We start from the raw sequence: 22406 nt of genomic DNA, 5'->3' as shown, positions 1-22406 counted from the left end.
GCAAGAATATGTAGAGATGAAGAAGAGGTTGATATTGGTTACAAGCAACCAACAAATGAAAAGAATGGGTATAATCAACGAGTACGTTTCGAAGATTTTAGTGACAAGGGAATGGAAACTTTGAGCCATTATACTCGAAAGCATTGGGCAAGGGCAACTAATGAGGTATTGGTGAAAGTAGGAGATATAGATGAACCAATTGTTGCTTTAGCCGACCATGGTTCTGAAATAAATCTCATGTCTAAAGATCTTTATAAGAAGCAAAAATGGCCAATTGATATGGAACATGGATGGGCAATACGAGCAGCTAATAACACATGAGGCGAATTATATGGAGCTTGTCCAGATGTCAAAATTCGGATTGGGGATGTTGCGACGGAGCAACATTTCTTCGTTCAAGATACAACGTCTTATCCATTGATTTTAGGACAACCTTATATCACGGCAACACAGATGGAAACAAAGGTACTTGACGATGGTTCTGCTTATGCAAGGGTACGGAGCGAAGATGGGAGGAAAGCTGTACAATTTCTAACAGTACCTCCTAACCATGAACGGAATCGAGATAGGTTGAGGGAGAAACCATTGCCAAAGATTGTTAAAGGATTTAAGGATTTTGGGGAGGTACCACTGTAAAGGGAGATTATGGAGGTACAAAAGAGGAGGTACTCTCGCGAGATGAAGGTGCCTTTGATGCGAGTTTTATTGGTATATTGGAGAATGGAAATATTATGTATAAGAAAGTTGATGATTTTAAAAGAAAAGAAAGAAAAAGATTATATGATATTGAAGGACAGTTACGCAAGATAGGTACATTGCAAGATGATGAGAGGATTTTGGGTGTTTATGAAGAAAATGGGCTGGAAGATTCATTGGAATTGATTACATCTATTGGGTTAGGGGATAATGATAAGATTGTTGAGATTCATTCGAGAGAGGTTTATACCATGCTTGAATCTTTTCAAGCACCAGAAGTCACAGTAGAGACGAGATATAAAACGGCAGATAAGAAGGTAAAGCCTGTTGCCGAACCATTACCAAAAGATTCTAAAGAACAAATGGGAGAAGCATCAAAAGAAGCAAGTTTAAGAGATCCAATGAGTATTGGACATCAGTTTACTGAAGAGACTTTTGAGGAATTGAAGATTGGTTCTGATGGTTCTTTATTGCTGGAGGAAATTACTTGCTTCAAAAAGATGTTGGCTAAACAAGGTAGATCGTTTGCCTTCGAATCTCATGAAATTGGGTGTGTGGATCCAAATATTATAACACCTATGGTTATCTTCACTGTACCGCATGTACCTTGGAATCTAAGACCGATTCCAGTACCGAGGGCACATTTACCTAAATTGGTCGAACTATTGAAAGAAAAGATAAAGATGAAAATATTAGAACCTTCATTTGCGCCGTATTCTAGTCGATGGTTTACGGTACCTAAGAAGAATGGATCACTACGGTTTATTCAAGATATGCAGCCGGTGAATGCTGTAACTATCAGGAATGCAGGAATTGGACCTATTGTGGATGAATTTCTTGAGGCGTTTGCTGGAAGGGCGATCTATTCAATGGGTGATTTGTATTCAGGTTATGATCAATTTCAACTTGCCGAAGGAAGTAGAGATATGACAACGATGAGGACACCGCTTGGATTGGTTAGAATGTGCACTCTTCCTCAAGGCGCGACCAACTCAGTTGCGCATATGATGAATGGGATGAATAAGGTATTGAGAGATTTTATCTCGGAAAAGACTATGCCTTTTCAGGATGATGTTCTTATAAATGGGTGTAGAGAAGGAGACAAGGATGAAACTTTAGATACGAGGGGGTGTCGCAGATATGTTGTTGATCATATACAAGATTGTGAAAAGATTTTAACTCGGCTTGGAGAAGTTTATCTTACATTATCGGGTATGAAGTCCGTATTTGGAGTGCGAGAGGTTGTAATTGTTGGACATTTATGCGGATCTTACGGAAGAAAATTAGATCCGACTAAAGTTGATGCAATTGGAAGGATGAAAGAGGATTGTGGTTCTTTAACAGAGGTTTGCAGGTTTTTGGGTGCATGTGTATTTTATCGAATCTGGATTCTTCATTTTGCTCACATAGCGGATCCATTATATGAACTGTTACGCAAGGGTTACCGATTTGAATGGAAAGAAAGACATATTCAGGCAATGCAAAGATTGAAGAAATTATTGATGTCACCTCCAATATTGAGGAAGGTCGATTATAAGTGCAATAGACCAGTGATTCTTACTGTAGACGCTAGTCCAATTGCCGTTGGATGGGCGGTGGGTCAAGATGATTCGAATGGGAGTAGATTTGCAGTTCGATTTGGGGCTAAAGTTTTATGTATTCGTCAGCGTGCATATTCGCAAGTCAAAAGAGAACTTTGGGGAGTCGTTTCGGCTATGAAAGCTGAAAAGGACTATTTGATTGGGGCAGTAGTAGTAATTGAAACAGATTGCTTGCCATTGCTTGGAATGATTATTAACTGTTCAACGCCAGATATTGTAATGTTGAGATGGATTGCTTATATTAAGTCACTAAATCCAGAATTTAAGCATATCACTGGAAAGGACAATTTAGTAGCAGACATGCTATCTCGAGCAAGATACGAGAAGGAGGACGAAATGGTTGAAGACATTGATGACGTCGGATTGAAATTCTATTCAATATCAAATCTCAACAAAGAAGACAAGCTATTTCTTGAAGAAGCTTATGAAGGAGAATTATTGGATATTGGTCATTATTTGAATACCTTGTCTAAGCAGGGGAATTGGTCTACAGAAAAATTCAAACAAATAAGAAAAAAAAGCATATGGATTTTTACTTCGAGATGGATTCTTATAGAAGAGACCGAAGAAAGAAATTGGGATGCCACAACGAGTGATAGGCAAAAGGGAAGAAAAACTAAAATTATTAAAGGAGTTTCATGATAGTTTATGGGGAGGGCATAGAGGAATCTGGGCTACTTTTGCTAAACTCAAGGAACGATATTGGTGGAAAAATATGTATCGAGATGTGCTCTCATTTGTAGAGTCATGTGAAATCTGTCAATCGTATTCTAATATCCGACATCGAGATGGTCTTCATCCTACGTATCCTTTGGCTATTCATTTTAAATGGGTTGTTGATTTGGTTATTATGCCAGTTGGGTTATAGCAGATGAGATATTTGGTTTTAGCTCATGAAGATTTATCAAATCAAGTAGAAGGAAGAGCATTGAGGACAAAATCTACAGAGGGGATTTGTAGGTTTTTGCTTGAAGATGTCATTTGCCGTTACGGGTGCGTATGAAAAATCACTGCAGATCGTGGAGAATTAAATGCACAAGAAGCTCGTAAGTTCTTTGAAAAATGTGGAGTTAAACTATCACTGACTACTGCTTATAATCCGGAAGGGAATGCGAAAAGCGAACGCGGTCACCCGCCGATTGTGAAAGCATTGGTTAAAGCTTGTAATGGGAAGGTTAAAGAGTGGCCACGGCTTTTGTCATTTGCATTATAGGCTGATCGAACAACACATAGTTCGGTGACAAGATATATGCCAGTAGAACTTATGACAGGTCAAAAACCAATTATGCCGATTGAAGAAAAGGTACTTACTTGGAGTATGCTACCATGGGAAGATGGATTGACAAGAGAAGAACTTCTGGCTATTAGGATTCGACAATTGGAGCAAAGAACGGAAGATGTGCAGATAGCATTGGAAAGATTAAAAAGAGCAAGGTTACAAAACAAGGCGCGATTCGATAAGCAACATCGATTGAGACCAAAAGCAATTGAGGAAGGTGACTGGGTACTTGTTTATGACAATAGTCTGGATAATCAACATAGTACTTTGCGGAAATTTTCAAAACGTTGGTTTGGACCATATGTTGTAACAACTGTTCATGATAATGCGACTTACTCATTACGGGAGTTAGATGGTACAAAATTGAAAATACCAATTGCAGGGAAGAGAGTAAAAATATTTAAACGAAGACACGCAGAGATGAATATGGAAGACCTTAATGAAAGTACAGAGATTCCGCAGCAAGAAGATGAAAGTGATATGGATAATGAAGGTGACGAAGACGAACTGGACAAAGACGTAGGGGATATATTCTGAATCAAACAGCAATTGGATAAATTGGTGCATACCAGAGGATGCACAGGTTCAGAGGGGGTGGATGTCGTGTTGTGACACGAATATACAGTGAAAATAAAAAGAAAGGGGAATTTTATTAATATTCAGTTACCTTGAATATTGGGAGCATCGATCAACTCGAGTACAAATACTGAGTGGTCAGGTTCAGTCACTCCGTTACAGTCAGCCGGGGCATACTGAAATGCTCCATTCGATTCCAATAACGGGAGTCAGCATGAAGAGAGGACCAATTTGACCCAATTACGGGAACATCCAGGTTACTACGGGCATTTTTCCCAATATAGGACCTGAATTGGTCGAGCGACTCAATGTGGTCCCGATTACGGGGTTCGATTCTGTTTCAGGCTGTCCTGTTCTCTGTGCCGTCTCAGGGAACGTTGTTTTCGGTAAATGGATTTCTTAAAGGTAAAAACGGAGGAGAAAGCTTGGCGGCGAGAGCCAATTTCGAATCCAAGTTGAGGTGAGAGCCAATTTCGGATCCAAGCTTGAGGTGGGAGCCAATTCCGGATCTAAGACGGAAGATTGAAGAAATTCAGAGGATAAGGTTAAGTGGGATATAGTTTTGGGTGGGGTTTTTTTTTTAAGGGAAATCGGGGGGGGAAGGATTTTTTTCAAGCTTCTGCAAGGTTACTAGTTTGGTTTTTTTTATTGGAGTTTTTTGAAGATCAAGGGAATTAGAGAGAGGAGCTTCATGCTTCGGGTCGGGGAAAGAAAGACATAGAATTTGGATTTTTCTTCTTCGTAGAGTTTTGGGGAAGACTGAGGTAATCGCTGCTGAAGTCAGTGTTGTAATGGTGAATTGGGATTTTTAAATGAAGTGGATTTGAATACTCTTGACTGTTTTGTGAAATCGAGTTACGTCTGTGATTGAAGGATTAAAAGGGTGTCTATAGGATTGAGTATGCGGAGTGAATGAAATTTATTGGGTTAATCTAACAAGACAGTCAGTGGATACAAGATCGTAAGTACAAAGCAGTATTGAAGGTTAACAGTTTGGGTTGTACGGGGTTCTCTGTAACGTCTAGAGACCTACCGGCTGGGGCAAAAAAAAGGACTTCGAGAAGCAGTCGAAGAGCACCCGTATAGATTTACGAAGTATTCTTGCAGTCGTTTATATTCCAGCAGTAAAAACTGATACACTGCTTGACTATCGGCGGATCTCCATACTACCTTCTACAGCCAGACGCCCGGCGCGTTCTCGAGCAGGAAAGCACGTAATATGACAACGGGCTTAGCAAAAATTCAAAACATGTGTTGACATAAAATATTCAAGATTCTTGTGATCTGTATATACTGTGACTGGGCTAGAAGCACCTTCTAGATAATGGCACCATTCTTTAAATGAATCCACGATTGCAAGAAGTTCTTTGTCATGGATCTCGTAGTTGATCTTGGCTGTTGAAAATTTTTTGGAATGAAAAGCTATTGGATGAAATTTATTATCTATTCCCATTTATGACAATACTGCACTCAAAGCAAAATCTGATGGATCTGTTTCCATAAAAAATGGCTTAGAAAAATCGATGCGATATAAGATTAATGCAGAAACAAAGGCTGTCTTCAAAGCTTCAAATGCTACTTCTACTTCTTGATTTCATTGAAGTTTATTTTTGTAAGTCAAATGTGTAAGTGGAGCTGCAACTTGAGAGAGGCCTTTGATAAAGATCCGATATTAGTTGACAAATCCCAAAAAGTATTAGACATCTCTTATCATTTTTAAGATCTTTTAATCCATAATAGTTTGAACTTTCTTAGGATCCATCATAAGTCCATCATTTGAAATGATGTATCCTAAGAAGTCGACTTGAGTAGTGTGAAATACACACTTTTCTATCTTGGCATAGAGTCCTGCATCTCTTAGTTTTTGTAATACTTGGCGAATATGAAGTTCATATTCTTCTAGATTCTTAAAATAGATTAACATGTCGTCTAGGTAACAGATAACAAAATCATCTAAAAACTCCCAAAAGACATCATTTATTAGATGTTGGAATGCTGCTGGTGCATTTGTAAGTCCAAAAGGCATGACGTTATATTCGAAATGTCCATACCTTGTTCAAAACGCAGTCTTCCATTCATCTCCTTCTTTGATGTGTACCAAATTATATGCTCTCCATAGATCTATTTTTTTATAGATCTTAGCTTGATTCAATTGATTGAAAAGTCCAGATATCAAAGATAATAGGTACCTATTTTTGATAGTGATTTTGTTGAGTCCTCGATAATCAACACACATCGACAATGATCTATCTTTTTTCTTCACAAATAAAATTTGAGCTCTTGTTGGAGATTTGGAATGGCGTATGAAGTTCTTGGCCAAATTCTCTTTAATATATTTCTTGAGTTCAGCCAACTCATTTTGAGATAAATTGTAGATTGGTCTAAATGGCAGTTGTGCTTCTTCTTGAAAGTCAATTGAACAGTCATAGGAATGATGTTCTAGAAGAGTATCCATATTTTTTTTCTCAAATACATCTTAAAAATCTTGATATTGGCTTAAAATACTACTTGAAGTCTTTCCACGAGTAGAAATAGGTGTAGCATAAATGACACAAGGTGATCCTTCTTTTGCAGCATGCAAGAAAGCACTTGCACCTACAAATATAAGTTTAATTATACTAGACTTATGACTTTCTACTTGATTAACTACACTCTTAGTTATACTTTTAGAAAATTCAAGACTACGAGAAGTCTAATTTATTTTAGGGTTATATTTTTCTAACCATGATAAACCTAAAATGACTAGATTAGAAGAAAATCTAATGATATTAAATATTATAAAGCTACTATGATCATTAGTTGCTATTTCTATAGAAAGGGTTTCATGAGTAACATCTCCTAAAGACAATGGACGACCATCTATGACTTCTACATAAAAAGATTTAGTTTTCTTTACTAAAAATATACCATGTCTTTTAGCAAATTTTTCATCTAAGAAATATGCTGAGGCTTTTGAATCTAGCAAGGCAGAAGCTTTGAAATGTTAAGGTCCTAGAATAACATTTATCATAAAACATGGAGAGGATTCTGAGGAGAGGATAGGACCTTCACTAGGCATTGTACAAGATTCCAGCCACATGGTCTCTATTATAGCTGGATAAATTTGTTTTTCGACATCCTATCTCCTTTGATCGCCGTACTCCTCATTTTATGGTTGCATCGCTTCTTTGGACAATGTTGAGCATAGTGCTTAGGTTCTCCACAATATAAGCACAATCCTTCTTGACGACGATGAGTCTTTTCTTGCTCAGTAAGAGGTTTGAAACGTATTGCATCAATTTATATATCCTCTACTTCCAAATGTATATATTGAAGAGATGTTGGTGTTGCTATTGAATTATAGTTATGTTGAGGTCCACTTATATGGTTCTTAGATCGAAATTTAAAAAGGCAATTGTCGCACTTCATAGCAAAGTCAATTGCTTGACTCAATGTTTGAGGATCAGATAAGTTGAGCATTAATTTTTTTATCTCATATTATAATCCATAGAGAAATTGGCTAATAAGTGCAGCATCATCCCACTTGATATCAGTTGCAAGTTGTCAAAATTGTGAAGCATACAACATTACTGATGAATTGCCTTGTCGCAAAATATGGATCTTATTGGTTGCAATACGAATTGCATCATGTTTTCCATACATAAATTGTAACTCTGCCAAAAAAACCTCTAGATTATTCAATATTGGATCTCATCGTTTATAAAAAAATGAAAACCATGATAATACTGAACCTGAAAGAAGCATACTAATGAATCTAACTTATGATCCTGGAGTTGGATAGCGTTGGGATTGAAGTTCAATCACAAGTTGTACTTGTTTAATAAATCTTCTAAATTTTGATCTAGTACCATCAAACTTCTCGAGTAGGACAATTCTTGCTTCTCTAACACTGGAAGGGCATTCTACCATAGGAAAAGAGACATGATTTGGTGCAGATGTTGAAGTAGCTCCAATCATTTCTATATCTTCACTTCCTACCAATCTTGTTGCTCCTTGTGGTAGTAAATTGAGCTGATGCATCACAAGCATTAATTTTCTCAATTGCTCTTGCATTTATGCCATTGCACTCTTCACTTCAATAAGTTCTGCCATGATAATACTTAGAAAAGAAAAGATGTCTAATATTGCTTAAGACAAATAGAAGAGAGGACTTGAGAACAAAGAAAATACTAAGGACAATATTAGTTTAGAAGAGGGTAATCCGCAACTTCTAATATGTTTATGTCTTAACAAGAAAAAGATATAATCCACTCTAAATCAAGATTAGACAAAGCTTTGATATTGTAAGTTTACTCTTGTCAATTTGTCAAGGACAAGAATATTATAAAGATAAATAAACAAGTGAGATTTCTTTCAAAGAAAGATGACAAAATAGAAATAACTTGATATATATATTAAGAAAGAAACTAGAATGGCTATTATCAAAAGACAAGAAAAGTAGAGACCCTTGAAACTAGAATGGAAGTAATAAAGGATTTGACAAGAGTGAAGAAGGCTTCACTCTTGTCTCTATATATACTATCTAACTAAGAGTTATGTGGTGACGTTCTGTAGGACCTCCAATATATATTGACATTGTAGGACACATGCCTTGACTTACAAGGCAAGATTTTCTATGTGTGGGCCACATTGTTAGCTTGGTCTTCAAGCTAACAACATGTATGGCACATGGCCAACTTGTTGACCACGTTTCTAATCCAAAAAGTCAATTAAAGACACCTATAAAGCAATATCTATAAAGCTTCTAAGAAGCTTTTATATCAAATACTATAGAATTAGCTTACTTTTATCTACTTTTACTTACTTCTACCTATTTATATATATAATTATTGGCTTACATGAGTATGTCCGTGATACAAAGTCAATTGTTTGATTCAATGTTTGAAGATCAAATAAGTTAAGCATCAATTTTTTTATCTCATATTGTAATCTATTAAAAACATTAGCTAATAAGTGTAACATCATTCCACTTGATATTAATTCTAAGTTGTTGAAACTATGAAGTATATAATATTATTGATCAATTTTCTTATCACAAAGTACAGATCTTATTGATTGCGATATAAATTGTATCATGTTCTCCATATATGGATCAAAATTCCGCCAAAAAATCCTTCAAATTATGTAATATTAAATCTTTTCATTTAAATGCTCAATTTAAAAAAAGTGTATTAATAAATCTAACTTGTAAACTTCGAGTTGGATAGCTTTCAAATTGAAGTTCAATCACAAGTTGTACTTGATTGATAGATCCTCGAAACTTGGATCTAGTGCCATCAGACTTCTCAGGCAATATAATTCTTAGTTATTTAATATTAAAAAGATGTTCCACTATAAGAGAAGAGATGTGATTTGGTATAGATATTGAAGAAGCTTTAATTATTTCTATCTTTTTGCCTCTTATTATTCTTCTTGCTTCTTGTGGTGGTAAATTGATTTGATGCATGATAAGTATTAATTCCCTCAATTACTTTTACATTTGTGCCATTGTACTCTTCATTTCAAGAAGTTCTCTCATAATAACATTTAGACAAGAAAAGCCGTTCAATATTGCTTAAGACAAATAGAAAATAAGATTGGAGAACAAAAAAAATACTAAGAACAATAGTAGTTTAGAAGAAAGTAATCCACAACTTCAATATGTTTATGTCTTATTAAGGAAAAGGAATAATTTATTCTTTATCAAGAAAAGAAAAAACTTTAATATTGTAAGTGTACTCTTATTAATCTATCAAAGATAAAAATTTGATGAAAGTAATTCTTATTGTAGATAAGTAATTCTTATTGTAGATACTAGCTCTATTGCTATTAGATAAGTTGTGGATGAAGATGATTTAAGTGGGAATAGATTTATAATTTGATTTGAGATTATTTTAATTACTTGCCTACATGTATATTCATAAATCAAAAGAAAATTATAGGGAGTTTTTTTGGCTTTGAAATCTGAAAAAGATTATTTAATTGGTGTAGGTATTGTAATTAAAATAGATTTTTTTATCATTATTTGGAATGATTATTATTTTTTCAATACCAAATATTATAATGATAAAATTTATTGCTTATATAAAATCATTAAATTCAAAATTCAAGTATATTATTTAAAAAAAAAAAAAAAAAAAAAAAAAAGAGAGAGAGAGAGAGAGAGAGAAAGATGGTTAAAGACATTGATGATATTGGAACATAATTTTGTTTAGTTTTATATCTTAGTAAGAAAGATTATTTTTTTAAAGAACTTCACAAAAGAGAACTATTGAATATTGATTACTACTTAAATACCTTGATTAAGCAAACAAATTGGTCCATATAAAAATTTAGAAAAATAAAAATAAAAAATACATATGAATTTTTGTTTTAAAAAAGATTTTTATAGAAGAGACCAAAGAAAATAATTTTAATATTATAAAAAGTGATAGATAAATAAAAAGATTAACAAAAATTACTAAAAGAATTTTATAATAGTTTATAAAAATAACATAGAGGTAATTGGATTATTTTTGTTAAATTAAAGAATAATATTGATAGAAAAATATGAATCAATATTTTCTTTTATTTATAGAATCATATACAATTTATCAAATATATTCTAATATACAACATTAAGATGGTTTATATCCAACATATCTTTTGGCTATTCATTTTAAATAGATTTTTGATTTGATTATTATAGCAATTGGATTATAAAAAATGAGATATTTATTTTTAGTTTATAAAGATTTATTAAATCAAGTAGAAGATAGAGCATTAAGAATAAATTCTATAATTTTATATATTTATAGATTTTTGCTTGAAGATATTATTTGTTATCATGTATGTATAAAAAATCATTAAAAATTATAAAATATCAACTTTACAAATCGTTTGTGATTTTAAAAAATTGAGGAGTTAAATTATCATTAACTATTCCTTATAATCTAGAAGAAAAATCAAAAAGTGAACATAATTATCTACCAATTGTAAAAGCATTAATTAAAGCTTATAATGTAAGGATCAAAGAATGGCCTTGATTTTTATTATTTTCATTGTACATTGATTAAAAAATTAATTTTTTATTTATAAGATATATGCCTATTGAATTGATGATAAGTTGAAAACCTATTATGCCAATTGAAGAAAAAATATCAACTTGAATTGTATAACTATAAGAAAATAGATTGATAAGAGAATAGTTTTTAGCTATTAGGATTCAACAACTTGAAAAAAGATCAAATGATATGCAAATAGTATTAAAAAGATTAAAACACTTCTAATTTTGAAAAGCTCTCTAAAATTTTATATGAATTTGATTGATTCAAAATTAATACTTTATCAAATTCTAATAAATCTAATTTTTTAACTTACTTTCTAATAAAAGAATTCCAAGAATTATCATAAAGATGTAATTTTATGCTTGAATTTTGATTTTGACCTTAGTTCATAATCTATTCTCTCCAAGTATCAAAATCTAATTTTTAGGCTAAATTTTGCTAAAAGCTACTATTTACTTCTATCTATTGATGTACATGATATTAATTTAGTAATCTATCTTTTCATATCTTTTTTATGGTTTTATAATATAAATAAAAGTATATTTTTTATAAAATTACAACATTATCACTTATTAGTTTTACTATCTCTTTGACTATTATTTAAATTTCTAAAGTAATTTGCTAACATATTTTGAAATTATATCTTTTTTTTAAATCTATATATATATATATATATATATATATATATGTATATTTTTTTATCTATTAGTTGTATTATAACACAATACTATTAAGATCATAAGAAAGACATATAAAAAAATAAAGAATTCATTCCTAAATCATATAATGTTGAATAATATTATCAATTAAAGAAAAAAAAGGTCTTGCATGCCTAAAAGAAGGGCCACAAAACTTGATAAATGGAAAGCACCAAAAAAAATTAATTTCTTATTAAAGATATTATGTATTAATTAATACCTAAGATCATCCTTTAGTATATAGAATATGCAGCCTTTGAACCTTTAATTTGGTTAATTATATTAGTCAATTATAGATGCAAAAAGAAAGTAGTTGTAAATATCAAACAATGGTTAAATAGCCATCTTATTTATATATTTTTATGTAAAAGATGCATCTAAGTAATTTAAATAATATCTACAAAATTAACAAGTAAGAAGTTTTTCCATGAGACATCCAATTTAGATTTTTTCTATTTTAAATATATATTTAGACTTAGTGTTGTTCAAAAATTTAGGCCTATATCTAACTTTGCTATTTGGTAGTATATATAGGTTAGAATTAGATTTAGGTGGCTCAATGTTAGCCAAAATTGTAACAAGCAAGTACACCAATTGGTTTTTCAAGAAGTAAGAATAAGCCCATCTCAACTCATTAATTATTCCACTTGTATCTAGATTTGGCCAAGGTTATTAACTACGATTTTAGATATATATATATATATATATATATATATATATATATAGCTTCACCATTGGCTCATGCAATGAAGCAAGCTCAAGTTGGTTGCATTGTCAATAGCATTCTTAAAATTATTGTGATTGTTGAAAAAAAATAAAAATAAAAATAAAAAAAATAAATTGAAGATTTGACAATTTAAAAGTAAATTACTCCTATAGCTACTAGATTTAAAATTGTTGTCTTGTGACACAACTATATGGTCAAAGATAAAAAAATATTAGTTCTATTATAGAAGAGCCTAATTATAAAAAATAAAAATAAAATGATAACAAAATATGAATAAAAGATAGAGTAGTAAAAACTTATAGTATTAATGTTGTCGTTTTGTAAAAAAAAACTTCTATTTAGTTTGTATGGCCATAATTAAAGAAAAATAAAGTATATTAAGAAAATAAATAATTAATGCATCTTTAGAAGGGAGTTAAGAGTAGTTTGTAGCAAACATTATCTCAAAAATCTAAAAATTGATATTTGAAGAGGTTTGGTTATGAATCAAGGTCAAAATCACATCTTAAGGCACAAAACCATGCACATGCATTGTATTTGAGATTCATTTATTAATCAAAGAAAAGGATTAGAAAAAAAAAAGTTTAATAAAGATATTTTAGGATTATTTTGAATTGATTTAAATGTATATTGAGTTCTTGAGAGATTTTAATTATAAATATTTATAATTGAATACTTTAAAATGATATTTTATATTTAATTAATAATCTTTTAAGCATCCAATTATTTTTTATTGTTAAATCATTTAATATTCAATAATAAAAAATACTAAAAAATTATTTTTTAAATTAATATATTGATTGTAATAGCTATATTAAAAGAATATTTTATTATATATTTTTAGATAATTATTTTTTCTACATGTAATAAATATAAAATATTTTTAATCAAATTATTTATGAAATAAATAAAAAATTTAATGGTTTAATAAATTTTTGAGATAATAAATAATCTCGAAATTCTAAATAAAATTTATTAATTTTTATAATTTTTACACATTTAGCGCTCTTTTATTTCTTGAAGTATTAAAAAATTTATTTTATAGGCTTGATTGTATAAGATCAAAAGACTAACTTAGTATTAATGAAATATAAATTTTTTATTTATATAAGATTGATTATTATTCTTAAATATTTATATCTGAATCAAGAACTTTATTACATAAAAAAATTATTAAAATAAATAGTATGTATAATTTTTAATAAAAAATATAGTAATTTTTTTCACTTTAATTAATGATTTTATTTAATAAAAATTATGTATGTATATATATATATATATATATATATAACTTATTCTTTTATATTTTTTTCTTTACTTTTATTTTAAATAATTTTACATTTTAGACCATTATTTAAAAAAATAAAATTGGTACTCTAATACATGAGATTAAAGATGCTTCTATAAGATATTATGGGATTGTTTTTTTTAGTTATCAAATCAACCTTGGACAAATGCCAAAAATATGTAAAGATAGTCTTTAAAAAAAAAATTTGATTGAAGGTAAAATGGAAGTAACAAGAATGTTTTTAAATAAAAATATTCTATTCTATGCACATATAGATTTTGGATATTTAGGTGATAGAATATATTCTATAGTATTTACATCTTTTTTAAAGGTTGTGGAAGTTACAATGTAGAGGGAATTTAAAGGAATAATATATCTTACTTTTGCAAGTAATTTTTAATATGATTTAAAGCAAATCCTTAAATAAAAATTCTAAAATGAATAGAAGGATATAAAAGCTAAGAAATTGGTAAATGATATAATGCAAAAGAAAAAAAATATCATCTACACTAAACTCAAAACATAGTGATAGATATATTGAAAATATAATTTAGAAATAAAAATAAGTTAGAAAAATAAAAAAAAATAAAAAATAAGATTATTGCATATTATTACAATCCTTAATATATACAACCTTTTAACATGGAGAAACTAGACATTAATGTTCAAAAAAAATTTATTCTATTATAAAATATAAATAAGAGTAGATAATTTCATTGAAATTATACTAGTTGATATTGAAGTAGGTAGTTAAATTATAGGATTTGTACATGATATACAAAAAAACTTATTGAAGTTTTGAAATAAACAAAGAATAGAAAGAATAATGTATAGAGAAGTAGGATGGTTGTTATTTTATATAATCTTAAAAAATAAATCTTTTGTAGAAAGTAATACATGTCATAGAGATAAAAAAGAATTTGTTGATGTATTGATCAAGTTAAATCTAATATTTTCAAAAAAATATTGGAAATAAAATAGATATAGATAGTTTGTAGAACAAATTGGTGATAGAAGAAAAAGATCATATTAATATTTTTATAATTCTAAAAGAAAGTAGAATCTAAGTATTGCAACTTTTAATTGTTTGGGTATGTCAAAAGTATATAAATTGGAAAACAACTTGTAAGGTTATACTATAGAAATTAATGGGTCAATTAGAGACAAGTTATGTAAATTGGATGTTAATAAAATATTATCATAAAATAAGTTTTGAATTAAAAATATTTCATAAAACTAGTATAAAAAGATACAACAAGTGTGTAAATTTTGAAAAACTTTTGATACCTCCAAGAATCATGTGGACTTAAAATTCTCAAAAGGATAACCTTTTTCATTTGTTAATGGATTTTCAAAAGTTTATGTAAGCAGGACATCTTAGTCCTTGACAATTTATATTAAAACCAATTATTCTTAAACCTGAACAGTTATTCAATATTTCATTTTTCTTTTATAATGATTTTTTTTCTTGTTCCTGAAATTCACAAAACTACCCTTTTTAATCAGGAAATGTTAAATTTAAGCAGTTTCTCAAGAACTTCCTTCCACATTTTTAATCTATCACTAAAACATTCCAAATGCAAACGTCAAATTCTGTCCATCTTCTTATTCTTCTTCTCATCCGCATTGATGAATGTTGAGACAATCAGCAACAATGTGATAGAGGATTTCAAAGGTGTGGATCTTTAAGGTTGCAGCATTCAAGGCAGTGGCGAGTAGCTGGATGCGCAGCCAACGCTTCTTCAACAATCAATGTTCCACAAGCTCCGACCTCACCTCCATGACCCAAAAGCATCATGGTGTTTCGGAACTGCATCTGATGAGAGCAGGTGGTGGTTTGTTGTTGAGCAAGTCAGCGTTGAATGGAATGCCGGACGCATCTAGTTTGAGTGGGTCTTGATGTTATGGCGGCTCCACAACGCCGTGGCTGGATCCAAGCGAAGCTCCCATGTGGGCCAATAGTGAAGATCCTGCTTCACTGTCAACACGCGAGGCTTGCCGTTCAAGTTCACGGTCTTAACACGCACGAAAGCTCCATGCTCTAACTCCTGGGTCACGTCAACGAAGACTTGGAGAGTTGGAGTGGGCTTACCATTGACCTCCACAATCCACCGGAGTGCGTGCAGGCGATATCTGTGGGCAGGACTGCCATGGCAATACCCTGCCACGTACACTCCATGGCCCTCCTCAGGGAAGAATCCCAGCGCTCGAACAGCGGAGTGAGGCTCTTGCAAGATACATCCAGCCCAGTTTATCATTCTAGTGGTTCCAAGCCCATGGCGGTCGTCAATCCCCACCTTTACGTTGATCTCCTGGCCTTGTCGAAATAATGTGACATCTAACGTTCCAGGCGAAAGAGCGTCAGAGTCGCCTGTCTTGGTTGCTTCGCAGGAGATCTCAACATCTCGGAAGCAGGTCACAGGTTGCCCGTTGATGGCCAACAACATGTCCCCTTGTTCGAGGACACCGAATGCTCGTGACCCTGCCAAGCATCCCTTCACACGCAGCACCTGCCTTCGAATATTGTCTCTCTCCACCAAAGTCTGCATCCACTTGTCGCTGAGGCCGAAGATTCGCGCCTTGGACAACAAAGTGGGGTAAAGCTCAGCCTCCAGTACACGTATCAGAGGCATGGACCGTTTCACGCCGTTAATGAGCAGGGAAGAACCTCCAGACGTTCCACTCACGATGACATCCAAGACCTCGGATATTGCACGGATTGGAATCCCTCGCACAATTTTGTAATCTTGAAGGGTGCCATTTCCGTATTTCGCCTGAGCGGAGAAGTTACCCCAAAGGGCTTGGACTCTGCCAGCTTCATCAGCCAAGACTCCCGAAAACGTGTGGCCAAGGTCAATGTCTAGCTCAATGACCTCCATGTTCATAGCGCGATACCTGGGAATATCGGTTGCTGGCACGTGGAGAGCAGTCGTAGAGTTTGTTACAGTCGACTTCCGTGACGTAGCTTGCAAGCTTCTGGATAGTCCAACGAGGTAAACAAAATCTCCTCTTCGCAGTGGAGGATCTGGTGAGAGAACAGCCGCCTGTACTGCAGCCATGCCCACTTCACCTAAAGCGATGGGAGTGTAGGCCACTAACGCATAATTGTGCACGGGATGCAAAAAGACGACTTCGGCAGGGATTTCCATGGGGAAGGCAGCGAAGTTCAACATGACATCCGAGACTGATATGACCACTGTGTTCTTGTCCACTGCCACCAGCCCGAGATCTTTGGAGTGGTGCACAATAACGCCAGTGCCGGAAAAATGATGCAAATGCACACCATCATGCATGGCTAAGGGCGGGATGTGGACCTCCACCATAACCAGAGTGGGCTCAATGACGTACTCTGCAACTGATGAGCTATTTACTGGAGCGTTGCCACTTTCTTGCCTAGAAGTGCTGCCCAATGTACCCTTGATGGTTGGATCAGGGAGATCACAAAAGATTTCGTTCTTAAATTTATGACCCATTTTGACAGCTTCAACCTGAGATTCATCCTTGACAGCAATTTCGCCATTATCTCCTTTCTTAACAGTTCCGTTAACAGCGGAGACAGCATCAGCTTCCGCTTTCATTGGGTCAGCTTTTAGAGCCATCAACGCAACCTCAGATTTGGAAGCTGCGGGATAAATATCCCAAAGCCCAAAGGCATCATTTCGGATGTAAATCCGAGGGGGTGCGTACCACTCGTGGCGATCAATTGTGATCAGGACTGACTTGATTCGGTGCCTGTCAGAATGGCTAATAAACTCTAGCGGAACTCGCGCGCCTCTTGAGAGTTTAAAGAAAACCGAGATGAATTTATCAAGATTGTCAATTTCCTCTCCTGCCATCTTTTTGATTATGGCATGCCTTGGCACTCCTGCACAAGATAGCATATACCCAGGCTCTGCAACGTATACAATACCGCAAACGAAGTGCAAGTTGCGGGCTTGTTGGTAGGAAAGTGCGTGGAGTACTCCGCCGCTCACTTCCAGAAACATATTGGGAGTGATAGAGTGCAAATCCTGAACCTCAATCGTCACGTTGATCGTTGTCCCGCCTCGATCCAGCTTCAGGGTGATTAGTTTCCCCACATTATCATCCAGTAAAGTTTCATACTTCAAAAACTGAGTCAATATTTCTCCTTCAGCACTTACAAGGACATCCCCTGGCTCCAGTTGCTTGTGTGCAGGTCCTTCTGGTACCACTGAATCCACGACAAGCATTCCAGTTTCGGAGGAGGGCGAGGCCTTGCGAACCATCTCCTCTGTATCCCTCTTCAAGCCAAGTCGGCGAATCTCATGAAATCCTTTGTGGGAAAATGTCAGCTGCAGGGTTCCACGGGAAATCACAGCGGGCGTCCAACCCTTAAGAGACATATCTTTTTGCTCTTGCAACAGATGAAGAGCCCGCACGACTCGCTCTAGAGGAAGAAAAAAAGCAGAAGCACTAGAAGATCTACTTCCTGCGTTGAGTGCAACAGCTTGACCATAGATGTCAATCACAGGAGAGCCGCTGGAACCACGCTTTGTTCCTGACGCCGCCTGCATGTAGAACGTGTTGAAATCGTTGTACCCAGTACTCTTGTAATGTGGCGCATCACGGTCAAGTCTCGCGAGTGTCCCCGCGAGTATTGACACTTTCTCTCCGCTATCATTGCCTACAACACGAATTTCAAGCCCCACCGCAGCCGCATCTGGTGCAAGAGGGATTTCCTCATAGTCGAGAAACTGAATAGTGCGTGGATCGTACCAGAAAAAGCCAAAATCGTGAACCGGGTCTCGGTAAAGAGGATATACTAAAATTTCCTCTCGGTTAACGAACATGGCTTCGGCCACTACGGGTCCAGGCTTCACAACATGGCGATTTGTGAGGATAATGCCCCGTTGCTTGTCAACCACAAAACCCGTGGCGTGGGTAGCCCCCGCCACTTCAGTATCAAATGTGCGTGTGGTAGTAATGCGGAGGACGACTACCGCAGGGACGACCTTTTTGAGCGCCTTGCGCCAAAGCTCTGCGGTGCCTGCGCTGTCCACTGGTGTCTCAAGCTCCATGGCGAGGTCCAGCTTCAAATCATCCTCGCTCTCTGACTTCATTGACGGCGAACAGTCCATCTTGTCTGCTTTTCTTTTTTTTCAACAGCATGCAATCTGACCCCGGATAGTCTACCAACACAAGCCTCTTTGTTGCTTTGCACACATAACCATGAGTAGTGTCACCACTGCTGCTTGCCCCTTTATTCCTGAAAACGAGGCAGCTATTCGAGTAGATAAGTGTATTACTCAAGAGCAGTGTTAACAACTGAAAGAATACACAACAATTGGCAGTAGGTTCCCACTTGTAGTCACCAATTCTTCGCATTGACAGGAAAATTTCAGCAGGACTGCTTTACAGCTACGTCAATCACAAAGTGTCACGTTATGAACAGAGAGCACGACCCAGACTGAAAAAGAAAGGAGAGATTGTTTTCTTACAAACTATGACTGGTCATGGTTTCCATATACAAACTCAACTCTCTATGTACACGCCTCATTCGTGCTCACCTTCACCAATCTGACCTGTCTCACTGCTAAGGAGACTAGAATAAACATTAAAAAAACGTCCATATTTCTAACCGAGCATCCTCTTCAAACTCTTGCAACGAACGATCCAACTACCTCAAGAATGTGAAGCCTTTTCTGATAAGGAAGGATCTAAGATATGTCTGAGAATTTGTATTTCCTTTTCTTCCATGCCTTCCTGATCTATGAAAAATTCTTTGCAAACAGCAAGACGCATCCTGGATATCATGAAGGACACGACTGTTATTATGCTGTTTATTGCTGTTTACATCAATAAAGACATTTTTACACTCGATAATCAGGCACCTTTTCAAGCATAAATGAGAAACGTGAAAATTCGTCCAATCTAAACACAAACGAGAAAAAAATATATGTAACCTTTAAGCTCCTACAGTCCACCGACTCGGATAAGATGAAACTAGCTGCAGATTGTATTACCAGAGTCACATCTATCAGTTAACTGTTCATCTTACCGCATTTCAGAGGAATCTGTCGGACATTAGAATTTCCTCTTGAGGCAAACCATACCAATCGTATTTACACGACGTTACATGATAGGGTCCGATAGACAGGAAGAGGCTACATCGTATTAAAAATAACAGCACCACCATGTAACTGCAGTTAATTGATGCCCTTCGGAGTATAGGTGTTGGATGGAGCCATAGAAAACCATTCACAATCGGCGTGAAATCATCCCTACATCTCTAGAAATCTAAATCCAAGACAACTAAGAAGATTGACCAAAAGGATGAATTTCGAAACAGCTCTAGGTCGCAAACCCAGCTAAATTTCCAGCCTGACAATCTTCTTCCACCTTCAGAACACTTTGACAAAAGACTAGACTTATATGTAATATCTAGAGGCTTGAAAGGGGATCGTCAACGCATTGCACTCTATAGGGTTCAAGAGACATACAATCGAATGTGCATTTCGCTACTCAAATCAGTTCAAGTCAGAAATTTACTGTGTTTAGACTTGGACATCCCCTTCCATGAACGAAATTAGACACCAGAACAAGTAAACCTGAGGAAGCTTATAAAGAAACAAATGTGCACCATCTCGAATAACATCAATTCTGTAGGCTGTAGGGGTGAATGATAAACTACAAGCGAACGGACAACCACCAAATTGCAGGCTACTCCGGCACCAGCACACCGACCGACATAAAATTAGGCAGTAGGCGTCGCAGGATGGACAGGAGCCGTTGTCCGCATGGACAGTGTACCAAAATCAGCAGGACTAGAGAAGGCAGAGGTGGTCATTGAATCGACAGAATCCAAATCACTCATCCGCAGACCCAATTCCAGAAGCAAAAAGCGATGTAGGGACTGACGCCCAGTTACCGAGAACCAAGCGGGCTCACCTGCAGGTCAAGCTTCATGTCTGGAAGGTCGCAAGCGAGGTCGCATTGTCAGTGGAAACAAGCTCGGCGAGCTCGGCAACAGACAGAAGAAGCCCTGCGATCCCGTCGATGCCTTCGATCGAGCTCCGTGGCCCGCGTTCCGGGCTCCAGCGTCACGTTGCACTGATCAAACTCGGCGTCGATTCGCATCGCCCCCCACCTCGCGTCGCGTCCACACACGCTTATTTGCAACGCCGAAACGAAAGTAAGCGCCGACAGAAACACCAAAACCTCACAAATAAGTAAAGGAGAAGGGTCCGACAGAAACACCCACCCAATTAAACCTAATTAAAATAATGGTTCCGACGATCTCACGACCCTTTCAACGATGACGATGACACTCTCAAAGGAAGAAGACAACGAAAAGAATGAAGCAGAAATACCACCAATTCTGCCCACTTCCCACCACATTCAAAGTTTCTTTCCGGTACCTTTTCGGATTGGCGGAGGATTTTTTTGTATTATTCTCACTCTATCTTTGTTCTATAGCCCCGAAGCTTGAGTATCAGGGTTGGGGCTTGAAGCTTGAGCATGAAGCTTGTCATGAAGAATTCCTTTGTACCGACAACATGGAGAGGGATTAGATTTCACGCACCAATGGTACAGAGATGAATCTACCATATCTACCACTGGGTTTTGTGTGGCATGTTTGCACAAAAACCAGTCGTTGTTTTGTAAGTTGTGAATGTTGTATTAATTAATTAATTTTTTCTACTTTTTGTATATATGTTAAAATAGTTTCTATGTGTTTCTGACTTATCCAAAAGAAAAGATGATTTTTTTGTAGATTTGAATGCTTGTGTTGAAAACTAACATTCATGATGTTTGCATCTACATCATTGTGCATGTCTTCAACATTTGATTGTATTCTTTGTATAAGTTGTGGTGGAATTTTGACTTAAGAGCATTTTATTCTTAGGAGAAAAGGTGAAAGGTTCCAAATTTTAAATGTTTTGATTGGTTAAAATTAAGAAGCGTTCTTGAGTTGGCTTTACACTTAGAATTACAAGTCCAAAGACCTTAAGAAGAAAAGACAAGGTGAATGTATTTAAATAATATGAATATTTTTGTCCTTTAGAATTTCTACAAAATTCATCTTAAGAGATGGTTCTTAAAAAAATTGAAAAGTTAGTGTTGTATTGAATATTAAAAAATAAATAATTTATATTTTTATACTTTTTATAATTGTTAGAATAAAGCTATGAATTGATATATTTAAACGTATAATAAAATAATGATTTACACAACTTTATTGCAATATCTCATTTTATACTATATTCAAAGGCCAAGACTTCTAAAAGAAGGCTTTTCTTCAATAAGTGGGAGATCTCATTAATGCTTTCCAACCATGGCCTTTTAAAATGGACCTCTAGGTTTAAAGTCCATCTAAAATATATACAAGAAGAAATGGGTGAATACATAATATATAAGATAGATAAGGTAATTTCTTTTATTATAATTAAAATATAAAAATTATATTTAATATATACATATATACATATATTTATTTCATAAAATAATTAAAAATAAATTTTGATTTTAAAAGAATAGAATTAGATGACTACATT

The 22406-nt window shown here is 34.6% G+C and overlaps 1 protein-coding gene across 4 annotated transcripts; it reads right to left on the bottom strand.

The window, feature by feature from the left end:
- Positions 1-15297: 15297 nt before the first annotated feature.
- On the bottom strand, positions 15298-21218 carry LOC112286426 (protease Do-like 7). Of its 4 annotated transcripts, none has more exons than XM_024528319.3 (3): positions 20800-21218; positions 15983-19117; positions 15298-15868 (listed from the first exon to the last, which is right to left on the bottom strand). In XM_024528319.3, the coding sequence occupies exons 2-3, from the start codon at positions 18987-18989 to the stop codon at positions 15771-15773; spliced, it is 3105 nt and encodes a 1034-aa protein (XP_024384087.1). In that variant the 5' UTR covers positions 18990-19117; positions 20800-21218; the 3' UTR covers positions 15298-15770. The 4 variants fall into 4 exon arrangements, with proteins under 4 accessions (XP_024384087.1, XP_090109114.1, XP_024384070.1 ...); XM_090252988.1 differs by having other exon boundaries at positions 15983-19132; positions 20800-21080; XM_024528302.3 differs by having other exon boundaries at positions 15298-19117.
- Positions 21219-22406: the final 1188 nt, after the last annotated feature.

The sequence above is a fragment of the Physcomitrium patens genome, chromosome 1 (assembly GCF_059467195.1).
Source record: "Physcomitrium patens ecotype Gransden chromosome 1, ASM5946719v1, whole genome shotgun sequence".
In the NCBI taxonomy this organism is placed as follows: domain Eukaryota; kingdom Viridiplantae; phylum Streptophyta; class Bryopsida; order Funariales; family Funariaceae; genus Physcomitrium; species Physcomitrium patens.
The sequence above is the reverse complement of the archived record's forward strand: the minus strand, read 5'-3'. Positions and strand labels throughout refer to the sequence as shown.

What these genes read in the sequence shown, in the direction of transcription:
- LOC112286426 (XM_024528302.3), bottom strand. Translation starts at nt 18,989, where the DNA reads ATGGACTGTTCGCCGTCAATGAAGTCAGAGAGCGAGGATGATTTGAAG.